The following is a 22101-nucleotide window of genomic DNA, read 5'->3' as shown; positions in this document are numbered from 1 at the left end:
GGCTAGTCCAGGGGGAGAAATGGGTTGGACTTGTGTACGTAATACTTGAATGGTCCCAGTTCAATAGCATACATGTAATATATTGTACCGGCACATCATTCATACAAATTGTGAGAACATTTGTCACTAGAGGGCTGCATTCGCTTGCAGCGAACAGGTATTTGGCAACGTCATGAACTTTGACGTCTACGATCTCGGAAGATATAGGTCGCACAACTTTGGTCAAATAAGATTTTTTTGTAGACCCTGTTGTGACCTATCAGAAAATGTCAGCGGCTAACCTGTATCTTTCCGTGGGGCGAAGATATGGGGCAAAATGTGTTTTTGTTGAACTTTGACCCCTACCGATCTCGGAAGATATAGGTCGCACAACTTTGGTCAAATAAGATTTTTTTGTAGACCCTGTTGTGACCTATCAGAAAATGTCAGCGGCTAACCTGTATCTTTCCGTGGGGCGAAGATATGGGGCAAAATGTGTTTTTGTTGAACTTTGACCCCTACCGATCTCAGAAGATATAGGTCACACAACTTTGGTAAAATAAGATTTTTTTGTAGGCCCTGTTGTGCCCTATCAGAAAATGTCAGCGGCTAACCTGTATCTTTCCGTGGGGCGAAGATATGGGCCAAAATGTGTTTTTGTTGAACTTTGACCCCTACCGATCTCAGAAGATATAGGTCACACAACTTTTTGTAGTGAGGTTTTTTGTAGGCCCTGTTGTGCCCTATCAGAAAATGTCAGCGGCTAACCTGTATCTTTCCGTGGGGCGAAGATATGGGGTAAAATGTGTTTTTGACCAAAGTCATGAACTTTGATCCCTAGCGATCTCAGAATATATAGGTCACACAACTTTGATCAAGTAAGATTTTTTGTAGGCCCTGTTATGACCTTTCAGAAAATGTCAGCGGCTAACCTGTATCTTTCCGTGGGGCGAAGATATGGGCCAAAATGTGTTTTTGTTGAACTTTGACCCCTACCGATCTCAGAAGATATAGGTCACAGAACTTTTTGTAGTGAGGTTTTTTGTAGGCCCTGTTGTGCCCTATCAGAAAATGTCAGCGGCTAACCTGTATCTTTCCGTGGGGCGAAGATATGGGGCAAAATGTGTTTTTGACCTTTTGTGTGACCTTGACCTTAACCTTGAGAATTTCAAGGTCAAAAGTTAACACTGCACTTCCTTGAGATGGTCCCATTTCAAAGACATAATTGTTTGTGCTCCTAGACAAAAGCCCTAGGAGGAATTTTTGGGCAATGGATGTGACGAAAATAAAGAATAATAATAAAGAATTCCAGTAATAATAGTGTATTTGGCATGGAATTGCCAAATACAATTACAGGTAATAATCCACAACAACAAAGACAACTTAGTTGTAATACTTTTTAATGAAAAGGATTGTGTGAAAGTCCTGTGCTTGAGCAGAAAGTTCTGTTTCTCAGAACTTTGTGTTTGGCCCCAAGAAGGACCGTTTAAGGTACATTTTGAAATTACATAGTTAGGATTAGGCTCAGTTTATTCAGATTCTTTGGCAGTTCAGTTTGTATGGACATTGGTCAATTTGGACCACATGTTAAAACAATTTACAAAAACTAATTCACAAGATTTTGAAGCAATTTTAAAATCAGCCCCGTGGGCAAAAATCAGCCCCCTCACCCCACATGACGAGGCCGATTTATCAGCCCCGTCCGATTTTGAAAATGCAAGAACTGCTTTGGTGGTAGCCTGCATTACATATCATCTTCCTTTATCTTCTTCATCATATGGAACCTTCTCATAATTATGACATGGAGTATGATATGTTGTGATCAATAAAATTTCTTTCAAAAATGGCTAAAATTATTAATTGAATTTCCAAGACTGTGCTGTGTCGCAGGTGGGCCGATGAGGGTATTCCCGCCCCGTGGATGGGAGTGCCAGCTAGTGTTTTTAAAGTTTTGCTCCTCATTTCGCACATGAACATTGTGGTGTTGATGTGATTTGGTGTCTACTTCTGTTATTAAATTAAATTTGGCAGCATTAGGAGAGATAAACATTTAAACTCCAATGTACTTTGCATTTCTCAAAGCTGGTGGTTTGTGCACATCTACTGGACCAATGTGCCGATCTTGTAGATATGGCTTTGATCTTTGTGCTTGTAACTGTCCATGATGTTGAAATGGGAAAAAGATACCGGAAACATCTACGTGGCTGAACGAAAGTCTGGAAAAATTGAAGCGTCGAGCAACCGGCTTGAAGAGATCTATACTGTTGGTTCATACATTATTTGTATAATTTGTTACTCTACTTTTATAATTATATTATTTTTATGACCTTTTAAAGTTGTTTTCATTTATTTATCCAACTTATTCCTTTCACTTCTTGTTTCTTTCCTTATTTTTCTGCCACTCCCAGTCCCCTTGATTTTTAACACCTGAATACTAACCCTCCATCTCATGTTAAAATGAGTCATTCCCACACCATGGATTCCTTAACTCCTGATGTCGCTTTGTCACACGGACTATGATCCTGTCTTCATGCCATTTTTAGCGCTGGCTGAAGCAGGCGATGGACGAAACAGCTGCTGTCGACGAGTGCAACTCGCCGTTGGACCACGAGAGCACCTTGCTGGGAGGTAGCGGACAGGACACACCACAGAGTGATTCTCCAACTCAGAGTACTGGTTCACATGGTAAGCCTTCCTGCAGAATATTGTAAATTTTAAAAAATTTCTAATTTGCTGGCATGAAAAATGTGCAATCATAAATACTTAGCTGATTGAAGATGACTGTGAAACAAGAGGCAGTGTGTTGCCACCGAAGAAATATTTGTCCACATTTCAGTATTTGGTATAACAAACCTTTTCGTAAAAAAAAAAAAAACTGCCACATTCAACACCACGATGTTAATATACTCATCCGCTATTTGTAGAGCTCATAACTCCCCTGAAAAAGCGAAGGCTGCGGGAGTCTCATGAGGACAATACCTCAGAAACAATGCCTAGCGATGGAGGAGACACGCCGATGGGTGATCTCCCTGATGTGGATGCTGATGTGGAAGCATTTGCGACAGTGGGATGTACAACCCCTAACAAGATGGAGAGTGGTGAGATGGGAACTGTAGAAGAGATGGTTAGGAATGGCTTCGGCCCCGTATACTCTCCTGTTACCCCAACGCCGACAGCCTCTCTACCCAGCTGCCCTGCCCAGTATGAGGTAACTTGCAATTTAATACAACCGTGTTAGCTTCTGAAAAAATGCTGTAAAACTTGCTTTTCTGACTCAATTGTTTGTGTGAAATGTCATTTTCCTCATATTCTTAATTATTTTTATTTCTTATCATCCTTTTACCCCCACCCATCTTTCTTTCACTGTCTAATTTCAGAACATTTCCTCACCAGAAAGTTCTCCTGAAGCTAAGCACACTGACTGTTCAATTGAGGTATGCTACATTGGCTTTCCTATTTCCCATCATTCACCATTTGCACCTCGCTCTTCAAAATTGACCAGTTGACGTAACATAGGGAGTCGGTCCTTGGCGTGCCAGTTTGGTGCAAATTTAGTCCTTTGCATCCAGAGGATCACATTGCTGATGTGTCGTTTACTTCTCATTTATGGCTTTTGTTGTATTCACAAATAGTTTCACACAGAGCCAGTGTTCCTCGCAAGTCTCGTGAATAACATATACAGTATGTGTAAATAACTCCTTATGTAACATGAATTCGATGCTGCTTGAGTACTAATTCGTTCACAGGCATTTTAAACACCAAAGTTTATTTTACGTACTTGTTTTTCTTCCCCACACCTTTTATTGATACAGCAGCAGGACCTTGCTCAGGTGAGCATTGTTGCACTTTCGCTGGGCCTTGTGCCAGCTACTGTTGACATGGGAGAGGATGAAGAGTTTGAAACGAGAGCTTGTTCGACCCCGGAGAAGAACGAAAATGCCCTTGTACTCTCAGCTTCTACTGATCGTGCTGATGACGACTTTCAGCAGGGAACAGGGGTGACACTTTGGCACGGACAGACACCATCAGAACTCACGCCTTCTGACAATCTTAGTGAAACAATGGAGACTGCAAACCTTCCGGTACCACCCTGTACCCCAGACCCTCCTGATGTCTCTGAATCCTTCAGGCAGGAACCTTCCTTTGGCTTCTCTCCACTGAACTCAAACCTTCGAGACCTTACCCCTTCTCACCGTCTCGGTGATTCAAGTTCTTTTCCTAGCCGGTGTCTCCTCGAGACAAAGCAGCTTGAGGGAGGTCTTGCATCCAGCACCATAGTTGGGACAGCAGAGGGAAACGAAGTCTTGGAGAGGCTTGGGCGCACAGACCTGGGAGCAGAAATTGAAATGCAGGGAGAATGTACTCTTTTTGGCCTTCACAACTTACACCCACCACAGAAGAAGAAGGTTTGTTACAGGATACGCTTGTGGTGTTATACATGTTTGATTGTAATTTACATTGTTTTATTTTCTCATATTATTTTTTGCTCGGTTTGACCATTCCTGGGAGAAGACTCGTGGTATCATAGTTCTTTATAAAGCCAGTGGTTTATGTACAATACCCATACTGTGCAGGACACCACTGGCTGTTTTAGCAGGAGTCTCAACTTTAAAATCCTATCTATTTTACCTTTTGTACGTTTGAAAAGAAAGTGATTGACGACCTGAACGAGGTCCATGTCAATGATAACAGGTCCCTGGAACAAATGACAAACAAAGGTAACATGTGGCGATTTAATTGTATCTTTTGTTTCATACTTTTTGGTCATGTTCATCTTTGCAACTTTTGTAAACCACCTGGCTTTTATATTGGTTTAATAGCCCCCATTGGACTTAGTCCAAAACGGGGGCTTGTGGATTTAGTCTCGATTTTCGTGTGCGTGCCTCTGCAAGAATACCTTGGACATGTATGGACCAATTTTATTTGTACTTTGCAGAAAGACAACATATGATGGTATACATATGCCCATCATATTGTTTCACGATGCAATCAAAGATGGCCGGCTGACGACCATTTTAGTTTAAAAAAAAACAATATTTCAACCGCGTAGCGTAGGGTCTATTTGTCTATAACCAATTTACCTAATTAACTACACAATTTTGACTACCGGGGAAGCCACGCCCTTGGAACGTCTTGCTCGAACCGGGTCACTCTACCGACTGCGGTAGAGTTCCAACTACCGACTACCAACTCCGGTTCGGGTGCAGCCGAGCGGAAACTGCTAAAGTCGTGCCGGCTGGAATGAACGCATTAATTATCGGGTATAAAAACCCAGCTAAACTCAGATCCAAACCATGCTGGACCAATGCAAGAAGTGACGGAAACGAACTGGGGGCATTTCTAACAAGTTTTATTTACAGTAAATGAAGACACAAAGCAAGACTTAACGCGAATATGCAAGACATCTATCTATAATTCCAGCAATCTCTGTCTGTGTGTGTGTGTGTGTGTGTGTGTGTGTGTGTGTGTGTGTGTGTGTGTGTGTGTGTGTGTGTGTGTGTGTGTGTGTGTGTGTGTGTGTGTGTGTGTGTGTGTGTGTGTGTGTGTGTGTGTGTGTGTGTGTGTGTGTGTGTGAGACCACTGTTTCTCGACAACCTCTGGTCCGATCTAATTGAAACTTGCCAGGTATATTGCTGGGGACCTGAGGATGTGCCTTTTCAAGGTTTGATATTAATCGGACAAGTGCTTCCCAAGTTATGGCCATTTATTTACCAAACCAATGGGAAGACACGTTGTTGCGTGGGCGTGGCCGATGGGGAAAGGAAGCTCAGCCGTGTTCCCCATTACGGGTTACAACGTACGGGCTTCCGGAGAGTGATGACTTCGTGTATTCTAATAATTTCTCGATTTCTTATGCGCATTTATAGATAAACACAATGGCCCAAGTTATGATCGTTTTCATATTAGACGGTGTATAAATTTTGGGAACATCAAAGTGCTGGTAATGCTCCGAACCAGGAAGTAAATTTTTTTTCTCTCTCTTCTCTTCTCTTTTTGTTTTTCCTTGCCACGACATTGCGAAAAGGTAAAATACGTTGGCGCTAATTGAATAATTGGGTATTAAAAATAAATTGCGAATCATCGTAACTGCGAATAATATCGAACTTCCGGGTCACGCACGTACGGGCACGTGAGAGCGAAGAAACGGCCTGTGTGGTTTATTTATTTGTTATTATTATTATTATTTTTATTTTTTTTTTTTTTACTAGTTATTTTACTAGTTTTTTACTAGTTATTTTTACACGTACTAGTATTTACAATGATCCAAAAACACTTATTCAGTTCTACTTAAAGACTGGTCCACATGCAGACACACACACACAAAATGAAAAGAAACCCAGACTCTTTATTGCACCCTCGCAGCCGTGGAGAGAGACAAGCTGGGGGCCAGAGTTCGGTGGTGTACCTGACTGTCGGAGGAAGGGTATGCTCCGCAATGCGGCACCTGACAATGGTCACTGGTTTGGTCCCCAGTCACACGTGTGGGACTCGAGGTTCGTGGTGGAACTCGGGTGGTGAATGGCCGTGATCAACGGAGGGTGGTCAGGCTCGCTCTTCCCTTCCTCGTAGAGGGCCAGCAGAGACATTCGCCGCCTCGACACGCACCAAAAACTCTTCAAAATAACTTTTAAAAGACTCTCCAAGACCTCAAAAAGACCACCCAAGACCTCAAAAAGACCCTCCAAGACCTCAAAAAGACCATCTCTCTCAGAGTGCTCAGGAATTTATGGACCTCCCTCAGCGGGGGGGGGGGCTTGGTGAACACACCTCGCTGTTAGGGACGGGACCCTAACTACAAATACATACTTATCGAAATAACTAAGCTTAAGGACATCTGTATGTTGAATGCAAATGGTTTCCAGATCCGTAACACTACCCCCCCCCCCTTTATAGACTTGACCCGAGTCGTTAATTTTCTTGTGACAGGTGTAGCTATTCCCCAAGTACATTTTACCTACGGATCCCTGAGTGCGACATTTGGAATACATATCCCAAAAATAAATAACCTAGTGCGTTGCGTAACTAAACTAACAGACTCACTCGGACAACTTAACTACATTGCCGGCGCTAAACAAACAAACAGGTGGGTTAAAATCATTTACAGTCCTAATATTTACCATACCATGGCTCAGGACCTGTGACTTGAGGAGAGAAAACACAGCAAAGTTAAGATTTGTGGGTGAGTGCACAGCAGGCATTGATGGTCAGACGTCTTTAGGGCCTTCAAAGGTCCCTTGATTGTCATTGAATTCTTCTGTTTTTTTTCTGTTGCTGGAGGCAACTCACCCTAACACGGCAATCCATATGCCATCTCACAGGCCATTTGAACTGGCCTTAATGCAACAACAAGAACTGGCCTTTTCTACATATATATACATATACATGTATATGTATGTATATATATATATATATATATATATATATATATATATATATATATATATATATATATATATATATATATATATATATATATTGTAGATTTCCGCCCGCCGGCGTGCGGACAACCGCTTTTAGCCGAATCGCGGCTGTACTTCCACCGGACGAGCAATCCAGTCGCAGCCTTATGGATCAAACGACGAACTTCCGCTATGGGTGTGTTTTTAATGCACACCACAGCCTAGTCAACACTCCACCCGCGTGCTGCAGGGTCCGATCGCCGAATGGTTGATTTACCTAATGAATCACGCGGGCAGACTACCGAGAGACTGTACCTCAACGGGGCCCGCTTGGAAACGAGCCGCTAAAGAAGCTCGCTTCGTTTTGGGATAACCGAGCGGGGTATTATTACGAAAGTCCCATTGGATCCGATTCTATTATCAGCTACTAAAAAGCCAGCTATTATTTTGAATGCAATACGGCAGTTCAATTCAAAGGAAAAGGACGCGACGAACGGGTTAACATTCACACAAGGACATTTATTTGCACACATATACGGTCAAAGCAGCAATGCAGAGATATACAAGCATGCAATGAATGGGGGTAGGGACAAGATGCGAGCAAGACAAAGACGACAACCGTATATTTATTATGTACAGTCACTTGCACTTATCATCAGTTCTACCTCAGGACATGGCGCCACAACATTCATGCAAAGAAACAAGGAAAAACCCCAGGAAAGACGAGGGGTAGACTGGACCTCTTGGGTCTTTATATTCACGGAGCTGTGACGACCGCAGAAGCTCCGAAAGGCCGGCTGGTTGCCTTCACCTTCGTGGTGCCTCGCTGGGGCGACCCTGGACGTCCCGTCCTCACGGCAGCTGGCGTGACCGTGGTCTGGCCCAGGCCTCATCGGGCGGCCTGGTGGTTCGGGCCCAGCCGACAACGCCTCCGTGGAACGAACAGGTCTTTGCACTTTTAGAGTTGATGGCCTCTGTTAGAGCCCGTCTGTCCCTCAGCATTGCTCGGACTGATCCCAAGACTGGTCCCAAGGCCTGATCACCTCCGGCCGTTATGCCGCTGGCTGGCGACTCCTCTCCGGCCTCTCCACGTCCCGCACACGAACGTGCAGTTCTGCGCGGCATGGCAGGCTTGGCTGCGCTCCTTGGCTCCTCGGCAAACCCAGACCTCCACTGCCCTCCACTGGACTCGAACCTTGATCTTCACACAACTCCAAACCCAGACCGACTGTGAGCTTGGCACTCTGCGCGCTTTTTATAGGGCCCGTGAGGCGATATATTGTTGATATATTGTTGCGAATTCGCGCCCGCCGTCATGCGAACGGCCACGTAACTCGAATCGCGGCACTTTGCCCACCGGACGGACAATTCAGTCGTGACCCTCTCGGACCAACGCCGGGAGCTAGTCACGGGTGGGCCTTTCGACCTCACCACAATCGTGTCAATTGGCCACCCGCGTAGAATAGGGTTGTTCGCCAAACTCGACCTACATAAGTACCCACACGGATGGTAAACCGGGCGATCGTACCACGCCACAGGCCGACTCCGGACACAAACCGCTTAAGCAGTCTGTTCCGTGCTACAGTGATAACCGAGTGGTGTTATCGTCGGCCTTGACGGTTCCGATTAATTACCGGGATGTTGCACCCAATACGAACCCCTTACGTGATGCAAGATGGAGGGTCAATAAAAAAGGAAAAGAGACGAAGCAGAGCGGGAACAGTTCAACAAGCAAGCATTTTATTCACACGCACACACAGACAAGCACGGAAGGCACATATTTACAGTCGTACTATTATGCACAAAAAGCAAATGTAACAAAAGAAACGATGCAGAGCTACAACCAAATACGCATACACACGCAACACTTAAACAGTTCTACTTCACAGACGGTGCCAACACACACATTTATACCAAAAACAAAGGAAGGAAAAGAAAGAAAGAAGTTGCGACTTCCCTTTTATGGCTGGTGAGTCCCTCTCCCGCGACCATCAGCGTGGTCGTGCCTGGCCCCGACCTCTCTCGCGGCCGGCGAACCCTCTCCGGCACTCCCCGTCTGGACGCGCAGGTCCACCTCACTACTGGCGCTCCCGTATGTCCCGTCCGTGCCTTCGTGACAGGGCCGCTCGCCAAGGCGCGGGCGCAGGACCTCTTCCCGAAGACCAACTCTCCACAAAAACCAACCGAAGACCAACCAGACCACCAGCCAAGACGAAGAGGAAGAGGCGGAAGAGGAAGAGGCTCAAGAGGAAGAGGCGACAGAGCTCCCCGCCCGTGTCCGTCTTTTATAGCGTGGGGCTCCGCCCTTCGCCCCGCCCCGTTCTCGGCTCCACCTTCCTTCGAGAGGGTTCCCGAAAAGGGCGTTCCCTCACGCTTTCCCTCCACCCCGCCTTGTGCGGGGGCCGGGGGGAGTCAGTTTTTGGCTCTGGGCCAGAGAGTTATTCCCCCAAAATGAGACCCCTCCTTCACATGACCTCTGACCTTTGACCTGCATCGCCCCTCCTCCACTCCAAAGCGCGGGGAAGTCAAACGGGAGAAACAGGTGGGAAACCTGTGCATCCTCGCAGTTCCCTCCTTGGCGCCTTTGTTTGTCGTTCGGAAGCGGACGTAGTGGCGAAGATGTGGTAGCGCAGATGGTGGAGGTGGTGTGGTTGCAGTGTGGTTGGCGCTGTGATGGGGATGGCGTGGTTGTTGAGATGCTGTGTGTTTGAAATAAAAGATAGAACAGAAAAATGGCTAACTGGAGGATCGCAGTCCGAATGGATCACATAAATTCCCTCTTGACAACAGGTTTGGGCTAACTACACATGTACCTCTGAAGATATCTCACCTGATGGCCCTTTATGGTGTAATGCGAATTTCCACAGCAGTAACAATATATATATATATATATATATATATATATATATATATATATATATATATATATATATATATATATATATATATATACACATATACATATATATATATATATATATATATATATATATATATATATATATATATATATATGCATATACATATTGTTGTAGTTGACGAAATTCGCAAACCACCATTCAGGTCCCTTAGGTGAGATATCTCTGTAAGTATATGTGTAGTTAGGCCCAAACCCGTTGTTTCGAGGGAATAAATGTCATTCATTCGGGCTGCGACCCTTCTAGATGGCCGTTTTTCTTTTACTATCTTTATTTTGGACCAGCCGCCATTACTACCACCACCAACCACGTCTCAACAGCCATCACACAACAACCACCAGCCGCAACGCCGCTTCACAACAACAATAACGCCAACAGCCACGACCTTTACCGTCACATCTCGCTCTCGCAACCATCGCATCACCGCCATTTCCGCGTCGCTTGTGGGCACCGATACTGGACTCGTGCAGGGCGCGCACCGAGCAGCGTGTGCAGAAACATCACAGCCTTTCCGAAGAAAACGGATCAAAAACGACTCACGCCCACTTCTGTTCCGTCCTATCGGCGAGCGTGGGGCGATTTGGCCCCGCCTCCAGGTGCGTTGGAGTAATATCGCTATATGCAAATTCATGGATCAAAAAGCATTCACGCCCACTTTTCCTCGGTCCAATGGGGAGCCAGCCAGAGGTGAAGGGTCGAAGGTAAAGGGTCGAAGGCGAAGGAGCGAGGCCCCGGGGGCTATAAACGGCTGCGTTCGCTCGCCAAACGAGGCAGTAAGTCGGTGGAGTTGGGAAGAGCCAGTCAGGAGAGGAGTTGGAGAAGGCGGTTGGACGGAGCTGTGGAGAGTTGGAGAGGTGGCGGCGGCGAAGGCAGTCGAGGGGGTGCTCGTGTCAGAGTCGGGGAGCTGCGGAAGGGAGAGGCCGGCAACGCGACCGAGGTCGTGGTGGAGACGCTCGTCGCGGGACCCGAGACAGGGAGATATCCTCCTTCCCCCGAGCATCAACAACCCCCTCCTGTTTCCCCCCGCGCTGAGATAGTGCGAGAAGGGGGCCCCGTTCCCACCCCATACCAGGCAGTCCCAGAGAGGCCCGTGGAGTCGGGGCGCCACCGCCATTTTGCGGCTCATCAGACGGGTAGGCCCGACGCGGTCTCGGCCCCAGGCCCGTCTGCCCCCATCATCCTTGAGGGTGGTCCTTTTTCTTTTGCTTTGAGTATATGTGTTGTCGGCGCCGTCTGTGAAGTAAAACTGTATAAGTGTTGCCATGTGCTCGGTAGTCGGTTAGCTCTGCATTGTCTTTTGCTTTTACATTTGCTTTTTGTGCATTATTGTGTGTTTCTTCTTCTTCTTTTACATTTGCTTTTGGTGTAATTGTATATGTGTGCTTTCCGTTCATCGCGAAATAAATGTGCTTTATGTTGAACTGTTTTCCCGTTTCGCTTCGTCTTTTCCTTTATTGAATCTCCATCTTACTTCACGTGAAGGGTTGGTCGTGGGCTAAAACGCCCGATAATTAATCGAACCGTCGAGACCGACGATAACACCGCTCGGTTATCCCGATAGTACGGAACGGGTCGCTTAAAGTGGCCCGTGTCCGAAGTCGACCTGCGGCGAGGTGCGATCGCCCGTTCTACCCTCCGTGTGGGTACTTAGGTAGGTCGAATTTGGCGAGCAACCCTATCCCACGCGGGGGCCGATTGGCACGATCGTGGTGAGGCTGAAAGGTCCACCCGTGACTAGTTCCCGGCGTTAGTCCGAGAGGGTCACGACGGGATTGTCCGTCCGGTGGGCGACGTGCCGCGATTCGAGTTACGTGGCCGTCCGCACGCCGGCGGGCGCGAATCCGCAACACTGGTGTCAGGTCGTGCGATATAAACTCATCGCCCTCCTCGCGGCACTGGTATCGGAGAACGGGAAAACGGGCTCTCCTGTCTCCAGCTAAATTCACGGGAATCGGTCCAGGGGTGAGAGGAGCGACCCCCGATTCCCTCCAAATTACGAGCGAGCTAAATTAACCCTTTACGAGAAATAAGATGGCGTCTCAAGGCGAGCGGGAGCCGGGGGTATTAGAAATGTATATGTGTAGTAATGTAGGATCCATGGTCCAGGATGAAATCCCCATGCAGGAAATGTTGGTTGTGCAGGAACACGAACTCGCCCAACTGAACCCAGAGCCTGAAATAGGTGCGGCAGCGGCCGCGGTGTATGACACCTCCCCTCCCCCCCTCCGCCAAAACACCCCGATCCTTGCCGAATCGGCTCAGCTGAGTGCATCCGACATAGCCCAGCTATGCGCCATGCTGGCGGCAATGACAGCGAGGATGGATGCGGATACGCAACAAATGGAAAATAAAAAAATGGATGGAAACGCACTCGAAGCGAAAAACCAAATGAAAGAAATGCGGGGTGAGATGCAGAGCATGGGCATAGGCCTGCAGGCAGGCATTATGGCAATGGCGAGGAGCGAAACGCGGACCACGGGCGAGAAAATGGCGCTGCCACGTGCTGGGACGAACGAGCTGGGGGGGAGTGCAACGGCTGTCAGGCCCGCGGTCGGGGTGGGCGAGAAAATAATTCGGGAGACGTGTAAGATGAGACACGAGGTAAAGAAGGTATTAGAAAAATTAAAAGAAAGCCAGGAGGAGACAGAGGAGGGATTGAAGGTCGAAACGGTGGAGCGTGAGAAAAGACTTCAAGACATGACGAAGAGAGTTGATAAGCTGGGACTGGAGGTAAAAACGGAGACAGAGGAACTGGGAAGACGGGTAGAAAACCACAAGCGCAAGCCGGAAGAACAGTTAGAAGCCAAAGCAAGGTCGGAGGGTGCGGAGATGAGAAAAGAATTGGAAAAGAAAGTTTCTGAGTTACAGAAACACCAAAACAAAGAGAGGGAACTACAAAACGAACTGAGAGTGTTAAAAGAGGAAAGGAAGAGAACGGAAAATGAAACTTTAAGAAACCACATTGTACAGATCGAACAGCTGGAAGCGAAGGCCAGACTAAAGAATGAGGAACAAGAAAGAGTAATGAGAGAAGAACGAATGAGACAGGAGAAAGAAATCAGTCAGTTGAAAGAAATGACGAGATTGCAGAAGGAGGAACAAGAGAGACAGTGGAATAGAAAACTGAAAGAGTATGAATTTGAAACTGAACGACAAAAGGAAAAAAATAGGTTTGAATACGAGGAGAAAGTAAAGGAGCAAGGAATGAAGCAGGAAGGAGAAATCAAGAGATTGAAGGACACAACGAGATTGGAGAGGGAAGAACGAGAGGAACAATGGAATAGAAAACAAAAAGAACATGAATCTGAGGTTGACCAATTGAAAGAAAGGCTGGAGTACGAGGAGATAGACAAAGAACAGCGAATGAAACACAAAATGGAGATGAACCAAATGAAGAAAACCATGAAACTGGATAAGGAAAGACAGGAGAGGAAACTAGGAAGAGTAATGAGACAGCAGCGAATGAAACACAAAATGGAGATGAACCAAATCAAGAAAACCATGAAACTGGAGAAGGAAGGACAGGAGAGGGAACGAGGAAGAGTAATGAGACAGCAGCAAATGAAACAGAAAAAGGAGATTAACCAAATTAAGCAAACAACGAAACTGGAGAAGGAAGGACAGGAGAGGAAACAAGGAAGAGTAATGAGACAGCAGCAAATGAAACACAAAAGGGAGATTAACCAAATGAAGCAAACAACGAAACTGGAGAAGGAAGGACAGGAAAGGAAACAAGGAAGAGTAATGAGACAACAGCAAATGAAACACAAAAGGGAGATTAACCAAATGAAGCAAACAACGAAACTGGAGAAGGAAGGACAGGAGAGGAAACAAGGAAGAGTAATGAGACAACAGCAAATGAAACACAAAAAGGAGATTAACCAAATGAAGAAAACCATGAAACTGGATAAGGAAAGACAGGAGAGGAAACTAGGAAGAGTAATGAGACAGCAGCGAATGAAACACAAAATGGAGATGAACCAAATCAAGAAAACCATGAAACTGGAGAAGGAAGGACAGGAGAGGGAACGAGGAAGAGTAATGAGACAGCAGCAAATGAAACACAAAAAGGAGATTAACCAAATTAAGCAAACAACGAAACTGGAGAAGGAAGGACAGGAGAGGAAACAAGGAAGAGTAATGAGAGAACAGCGAATGAAACACAGGAAGGAAATGAGCCAATTGAAAGAAACTATGAGATTGGAAAACAAAGAGCAGGAGGAACAGTGGGAGAGAAAACAACAACTATATGAGTGTGAAATTGAACAACTAAAACGGAGAGCGAGATTGGAGTCAACGGAGATTGAGGAGCTACGGAGGGAGAACGAACAGCTAATGGGGCTCAGAGAGAAAGAACGACTCAGATGGGAAGGAAAAAGGAACCAGGAAGAGACAGAAAAAAGGAACCAGGAGAGAAAATGTATAGAGACACGGGAGACAGAAAAAATAGAGGAGAGACTGCATGATAATGACGGGTTTAGAGACGCACACACACACACACACGGAGGTAGTGGAGGACGATGAGGGTGAGCTCGCGGAGCGTGTAGGGACCCAGTGCGAGCAGCGGGATAGCCTCCTCCAGGAAAGAGGGGAGGGAGTATGCCCCCTTGAGGCGAGTCACGACCAGGTGGGTTCGGTCGTGCTTTGCGAGTTCGAGGGGAGAAGTGCTGCGAACGGGTGTACGGAGAGCTTGGGGGGTATAGAGGCCCCGGAGACCCTTGTGGGGACACGAATCCCCAGTGTGGTTGTCCCTGTGTGTGTGGTGCAAGGTGTGAGTGCGTCCCCGTGTGTGGAAGCAACCCCGTGTGTGAGTGGTGTGGTGGCGAGTGTGCCGGAGTGTGTGCTTCCCAGCACGCCGTGTGTGGATGAGACACCGCGGATGAGTGTCCCCGCGTGTGTGAGTGAGGCGCGGTGTGTGGATGAGGCACCGCGGGTGAGTGCCCCCGCGTGTGTGAGTGGTGTGGTTTGTGTGAGGGAAATGGCACGAGTGAGTGGAAGGCCGCGAGTGAGTGGAGCCACGTGTGCGAGGGAGATGGCATGCGTGAGTGAACGGCCGAGTGCAAGGGAGACCGTGTGTGTGAGAGAGCGGTATGTAAGGGAGATGTCGGTGGGTATGTGTGAACATGCAGCCGCGTCTCCCGGTGTGAGTTTAATGGTGAGGTGTATGAGCGTCATAACACGCAGGTGTGCGTGGGTCGAATGGAGACGACAACGACAATTGAGAGACAAAAGCCGAGTAGCGGCTGTAGTTGTTTCGGGGACCGTGCCGGGTTCACCCAGCAGTGAGCACGAGGTCCGTGCTGTGCAACGCACGAGGCCCCCACGTGCTCGCTTGCGAGAGTGAAGTCCCGGTCCGGAAACGCACGCGGTGGATTTGCCGATCCCGCGGACGGACAAAGTTTAGGCAGGATTACGGATTTGGACCGGATGGGTTCTCCACGCGGGCGTGTGTGTTAAGCTCCAACGGGCAAAGCACATGTGTTCGCGTGGGAAACCCCTCGAGACGTGGGGCTTGTGTTTTTTTTTTATGCGCACGGTGACGTCATGGTTGCACGTGGGGTTGGAATCCGGCAGGAGGGGTATCCCTGCCGGATGGTACCGTCCAAGGAGGGACGAGGTACACGTGCAGCTGCATGACGTCACGGGCAGGTGCAAAGTGTGCGAGCTGTGAGTTGCCGCGCTGGTGCTGCGCAATTAGAAAAAAAAAAAAACCAGCAAGCCTCACTTTCGGGTGCACAGGATTCCTGGGCAAGGGGTGGAAGACCCCCTTGACCAGGGCACAGGATGGAAACTAGTTAGGGGGAAGGGTTAGCTTAGTTAGACCGACTTCATGGGGCAGGGGTAAGTCCTCATGGAGTCCGTGGAATGGATTAGTTAGAGGGATTGTAGCCAGATTTAGGTTGGGAAAGTGATTTTTGGGACATCTGAGGACATGGACAGACTTGTGAGTGTGTAGCGGGGACGTAGCTTAGCTACGTAGTGTTAAATGGAACATGCTATAGTTTAAGGGACGACGTGGGAGCACGAGTTAGTTAGGGGATGTAGTTAGGAGGATGGCAGAGTTCAGCGGTGTGTGTGTTGAAGAGTATGTGGGTTGTGAGGTGAGAGCATGTGCTTGCTGAGTGAGTGAGGCCAGCGGGTCTGTGTGAGTGGAGCGAATGGGGAATGCATGGTGCGATGAGTGATTGGGGGGAGGAGTGACTCCCGCCCAAGGGACCCCGGGGTCAGAGTAGAGTGAGTTAGGGGGTTAGTTAAATTACAAAATGGAGGTCGTTTTGTTGTTGGTGGGAGTGTAGGCTCGAAACCCATTTGGAGGGGTGCAGGAGCCCTGTTGACGGGCTGGGAGCGTGGCTGCGAAAGGTGAGTATCGCTGAGTGGGTACCCCGAGCACCAGGCTAGTCGGCCGTGGTAGGCCAAGGGCCCATGGGGGGCCGGAATAGCGTAGTGGGCACGGGTGCGCCTGCTTGGTGCGGGGGCCCGGGGCGCCATTAGCCGCGTGGGCAGTGTTGTGGGCACGGGTGACCCTCGGAAAGGGGCCTGGGAAGCCAGCCTGCCACGTGTGCGTTTCAGGGGAGGCGCCATGGGGGGCACTCCCCGGTGTCAGGGAGCTGGTAGGCTCGGAGGCAGTGTAGTGCCCGGGGGTGCCATAGCGGGAGATTCGGCAGAGGGTCGTGCCTGCCAAAGGGAGTCACGTGTCCCAGCCATGAGACCGTGTGAGGGCACGGAGAGAAAATTGGGGGGCGAGGCCCGAAATTGTGAGGACACCAACACAGGCGACGGGAATCTGGGTTTATAGAACCAATAGTTTAAGCGAGAGGCGCTTGTTGGAAGCCCCGGGGTAGTTTAACAGGTTAATGGTTAGGGTAGATTAGGAAGTGTACCCCTCCGCACCATCCATCCCCTCGCTCTCGTTGTGGGCCGCTGGACCCACTTTGGTTTAGATCGCTGAAGTCTGGGGAGGCCATTCGGAGGCTTCGTTGGGCCTCGACACAGGACGCTAGCTCTCCCTTATTCCCCTCCGGGAAGGGAACGTAGGGGTTGGGAGTAGGCTAGGTGACAGGATAGGTTAGCCGAACAAGGACAGTACAGGGGGTTAGGGGACGATTTATAGTGGGGAAGTAAAAATAAAAAAATAAGTTGGGGCTAAATTGGGGTTTGACAAATTAAGGGAGTGGGTATGGACAGTGACAGGCAAAGGCGATAGGTTGGGAGGGAGACCGTAGGGTAGGTCCGAGCCCGCCTTCCGAGTGGCCAGCACCACCGCACTCCCTCCACCAACCTCCACTGAACGGCAAAGGCTGGCCAGCTTCATCTGCTGGCTGCGTTGCTGCAAGGCAAAGGCCGGCCCACTTCATCGGCAGCTGTTGTTTTGCTGCAAGGCCTGTGCCGGCTGGATCGTCTGCAGCTGCTGTGCTGCAAGGCCTGTGCCGGCCGGAGCGTCTGCAGCTGTTTTCTGCAAGGCCTGTGCCGGCCAGTTCGTCTGCCGGCTGTGTTTGCCTGCAGCGGCCTTCTTCTGCGGGCTGTGTTTGCCTGCTGCCTTTGCCATGCCATGCCCACTGCCCCTGTTCACCAGCCCCGTTCAATTTTTGCTTTGCCCACCCCCTGTTCATTGCCATGTGCGCCAGGATCAGAAAGCAACAGTTTGCAAGCTGCAAGAACTGCCCTGTTGGCAGCTACAACACGGGCCTGCAGTGGCGGCCCGTGCATCGTGTTTGCATCCATCCATTCGTTGTGCTCATTGCGTGTGCCACTTGAGCTGGCACGGAGACTGTGTTTGTGCAGCCCATGCACCGTTGTGGTTCACTGCGTTCAGTTCAAAAGGGAAGGCCTTGGACTGCGAGTGAGCAGCCGGCCACGTTCCCTGTCACCTGCATTATTTGAGTCAGAGACTGCATGCGAGCAGCCTGGCTCCCTGCTAACTGCTTCCTTTTTGCAGAGTCCATTGATCCTGGGCCATGGTTTAGTGTAAAATTTGTAAGTTAAGGTTAAGATGTACTGTAAATATGAGTGCGCCCCCGGCATGTCTGTCTTAGCGCCGGCAATTTTATTTAAGTCGTCCGTGTGAGTGAGTTTGTTTAGGTAGTTACTCAGCCCTCAGGTTATTTATTTTGGGGACACGAATACCATGACTGTCGCACTCAGGGATCCGTAGGTAAAATGTACTAGGGGAAAACTACACATGATGGCACACGAAAATTTGACGACTCGGGACGAGTCTGTAAAAAGGGGAGGGGGTAGTGTTGTGGTTGACGAAATTCGCAAACCACCATTCAGGTCCCTTAGGTGAGATATCTCTGTAAGTATATGTGTAGTTAGGCCCAAACCCGTTGTTTCGAGGGAATAAATGTCATTCATTCGGGCTGCGACCCTTCTAGATAGCCGTTTTTCTTTTACTATCTTTATTTTGGACCAGCCGCCATTACTACCACCACCACCCACGTCTCAACAGCCATCACACAACAACCACCAGCCGCAACGCCGCTTCACAACAACAACAACGCCAACAGCCACGACCTTTACCGTCACATCTCGCTCTCGCAACCATCGCATCACCGCCATTTCCGCGCCGCTTGTGGGCACCGATACTGGACTCGTGCAGGGCGCGCACCGAGCAGCGTGTGCAGAAACATCACAGCCTTTCCGAAGAAAACGGATCAAAAACGACTCACGCCCACTTCTGTTCCGTCCTATCGGCGAGCGTGGGGCGATTTGGCCCCGCCTCCAGGTGCGTTGGAGTAATATCGCTATATGCAAATTCATGGATCAAAAAGCATTCACGCCCACTTTTCCTCGGTCCAATGGGGAGCCAGCCAGAGGTGAAGGGTCGAAGGCGAAGGAGCGAGGCCCCGGGGGCTATAAAGGGCTGCGTTCGCTCGCCAAACGAGGCAGTAAGTCGGTGGAGTTGGGAAGAGCCAGTCAGGAGAAGAGTCGGAGAAGGCGGTTGGACGGAGCTGTGGAGAGTTGGAGAGGTGGCGGCGGCGAAGGCAGTTGAGGGGGTGCTCGTGTCAGAGTCGGGGAGCTGCGGATGGGAGAGGCTGGCAACGCGACCGAGGTCGTGGTGGAGACGCTCGTCGCGGGACCCGAGACAGGGAGATATCCTCCTCCCCCCCGAGCATCAACAACCCCCTCCTGTTTCCCCCCGCGCTGAGATAGTGCGAGAAGGGGGCCCCGTTCCCACCCCATACCAGGCAGTCCCAGCGAGGCCCGTGGAGTTGGGGCGCCACCGCCATTTTGCGGCTCATCAGACGGGTAGGCCCGACGCGGTCTCGGCCCCAGGCCCGTCTGCCCCCATCATCCTTGAGGGTGGTCCTTTTTCTTTTGCTTTGAGTATATGTGTTGTCGGCACCGTCTGTGAAGTAAAACTGTATAAGTGTTGCCGTGTGCTCGGTAGTCGGTTAGCTCTGCATTGTCTTTTGCTTTTACATTTGCTTTTTGTGCATTATTGTGTGTTTCTTCTTCTTCTTTTACATTTGCTTTTGGTGTAATTGTATATGTGTGCTTTCCGTTCATCGCGAAATAAATGTGCTTTATGTTGAACTGTTTTCCCGTTTCGCTTCGTCTTTTCCTTTATTGAATCTCCATCTTACTTCACGTAAAGGGTTGGTCGTGGGCTAAAACGCCCGATATAATTAATCGAACCGTCGAGGCCGACGATAACACCGCTCGGTTATCCCGATAGTACGGAACGGGTCGCTTAAAGTGGCCCGTGTCCAAAGTCGACCTGCGGCGAGGTGCGATCGCCCGGTCTACCCTCCGTGTGGGTACTTAGGTAGGTCGAATTTGGCGAGCAACCCTATCCCACGCGGGGGCCGATTGGCACGATCGTGGTGAGGCCGAAAGGTCCACCCGTGACTAGTTCCCGGCGTTAGTCCGAGAGGGTCACGACGGGATTGTCCGTCCGGTGGGCGACGTGCCGCGATTCGAGTTACGTGGCCGTCCGCACGCCGACGGGCGCGAATCCGCAACAATATACAGACCGGGCGTAGTGGCATGCGCCTGTAATTCGGCTACTCGGAGGATCGCTTGAGGACGGGAGCTCTGCGCTGGGCCGTGCTATGAGAGGGTGTAGGGCAGCCCGGAATCATGGCGAAACGCAATCCTTATCCCTGTGTCCTAAGAGGCGACCAGGGTTGTGTCAGGAAGGGCATCCGGCATAAAACCTGTGCCAAATCAGTATGCGGATCATAACGGATGATCTGCTGTGGCGACCCCTAACGGGAGCAGCCGAAAGAAGAACAATATATATATATATATATATATATATATATATATATATATATATATATATATATATATATATATATATATATATATATACATACATACATATATATATATATATATATATTATATACATACATATATACATACATCTATCTATAATATATACATATACATCTATCTATAATTCTATCTATATATAATATATACATCTATCTATAATTCCAGCAATCTCTGTGTGTCTGTCTGTCTGTGACCGCTGTTTCTCGACAATCACTGGTGCGATCTAATTGAAACTTGCCAGGTATATTGCTGGGGACCTGAGTATGTGTCTTTTCAAGGATTGATATTAATTTGAGAAGTGGTTCCCAAGTTATGGTCATTTATTAACCAAACCAATGACAGGACATGGAGCTATGACGTCACGATTGAGGTCACAATTCTTCTTCTTTTTTTTTTCTTTTTTTTGCACGTATGGCCATGCACGTACGGGCCCGCACTAGTCTATCTATAATTCCAGCAATCTCTGTCTGTCTGTCTGTCTGTCTGTCTGTCTGTGACCGCTGTTTCTCGACAACCACTGGTCCGATCTAATTGAAACTTTCCAGGTATATTGCTGGGGCCCTGTGGATGTGCCTTTTCAAGGTTTGATATTAATCAGACAAGTGGTTCCCAAGTGATGGGCATTTATTTACCAAACCAATGACAGGACACTGTGCTATGACGTCACAATTGACGTCACAATTCTTCTTCTTCGTTCGATATGACATCACAATTGACGCTGGGGCCCTATGGATGTGCCTTTTCAAGGTTTGATATTAATCGGACAAGAGGTTCCCAGGAAATGGCCATTTATTTACCAAACCAATGACAGGACACGTTGCTGCGACCACTTTTTTACCAAACCAATGACAGGACACGTTGCTGCGTAGGCGTGGCCGTTGGGCAAGAGAGGTTACAACGTTGTATTTGACAAAATGACGGATCACTGTGGTCTCATCGCCAGTGATCACTGTGTTGAAGAAGTTGGGATCGGTGTTCACAGTCTCCAGCATGTCCTGTGTGATCTCCAAACGGAGTTGCTTCTGCTCGATCGTTAGCAGCTTTGGCACGAACTTCGCTGAGATTCTTCTTAAGCCCAAATCCTCAGTCACAATGGAATGAACGGATCCAATGCTGACGCCCGCCTCATCTGCAAGTTCTCTGATCGTGATTCGACGATCCTGCATCAGCAGGGTCCTCACTTGGTCAATGACAATCTCATTTCGGGATGTTGAGGGCCTACCAGAACGTGCTTCACTTTCCACTGATGTGCGACCATCTTTGAAGCGGTTGTACCACTCTTTTATCTGTGTGGTGCCCATTGCTTCGTTCCCGAAGGCCTGTTGAATCTTGCGGATCGTTTCCACTTGGGAATCGCCAAGCTTTACACAAAATTTGATGCAGTAACGTTGTTCAAGTTTTTCCATCATTTTGTCAAAAACGAAAATCCGATAGCGCTCACTTACACTTCCTCACTCATCAGCGGTCTGTCGGCGACTGACAGCTTCTGCAGGCGGGAAAATGTTTACGCATACGGATTA

General features: G+C 48.6%; 1 protein-coding gene across 1 annotated transcript in view; it reads left to right on the top strand.

Annotated features, from left to right (window-relative positions):
- The window catches only part of KMT2E (lysine methyltransferase 2E (inactive)), a gene marked incomplete at its 5' end in the record, with an annotated part of 190886 nt that overhangs the window by 138131 nt on the left and 30654 nt on the right, over positions 1-22101 (top strand). Inside the window, 4 exons of the mRNA XM_085893775.1 lie at positions 2523-2664; positions 2904-3187; positions 3357-3413; positions 3792-4385. Coding sequence (XP_085749901.1) covers positions 2523-2664; positions 2904-3187; positions 3357-3413; positions 3792-4385 — 1077 coding nt within the window. The remainder of the gene's footprint in view (positions 1-2522; positions 2665-2903; positions 3188-3356; positions 3414-3791; positions 4386-22101) is intronic.

The sequence above is a fragment of the Eptatretus burgeri genome, chromosome 9 (genome assembly GCF_056783735.1).
Source record: "Eptatretus burgeri isolate ZD-2024b chromosome 9, Ebu_testis_v1, whole genome shotgun sequence".
Classification (NCBI taxonomy): Eukaryota; Metazoa; Chordata; class Myxini; order Myxiniformes; family Myxinidae; genus Eptatretus; species Eptatretus burgeri.
The sequence above is the reverse complement of the archived record's forward strand: the minus strand, read 5'-3'. Positions and strand labels throughout refer to the sequence as shown.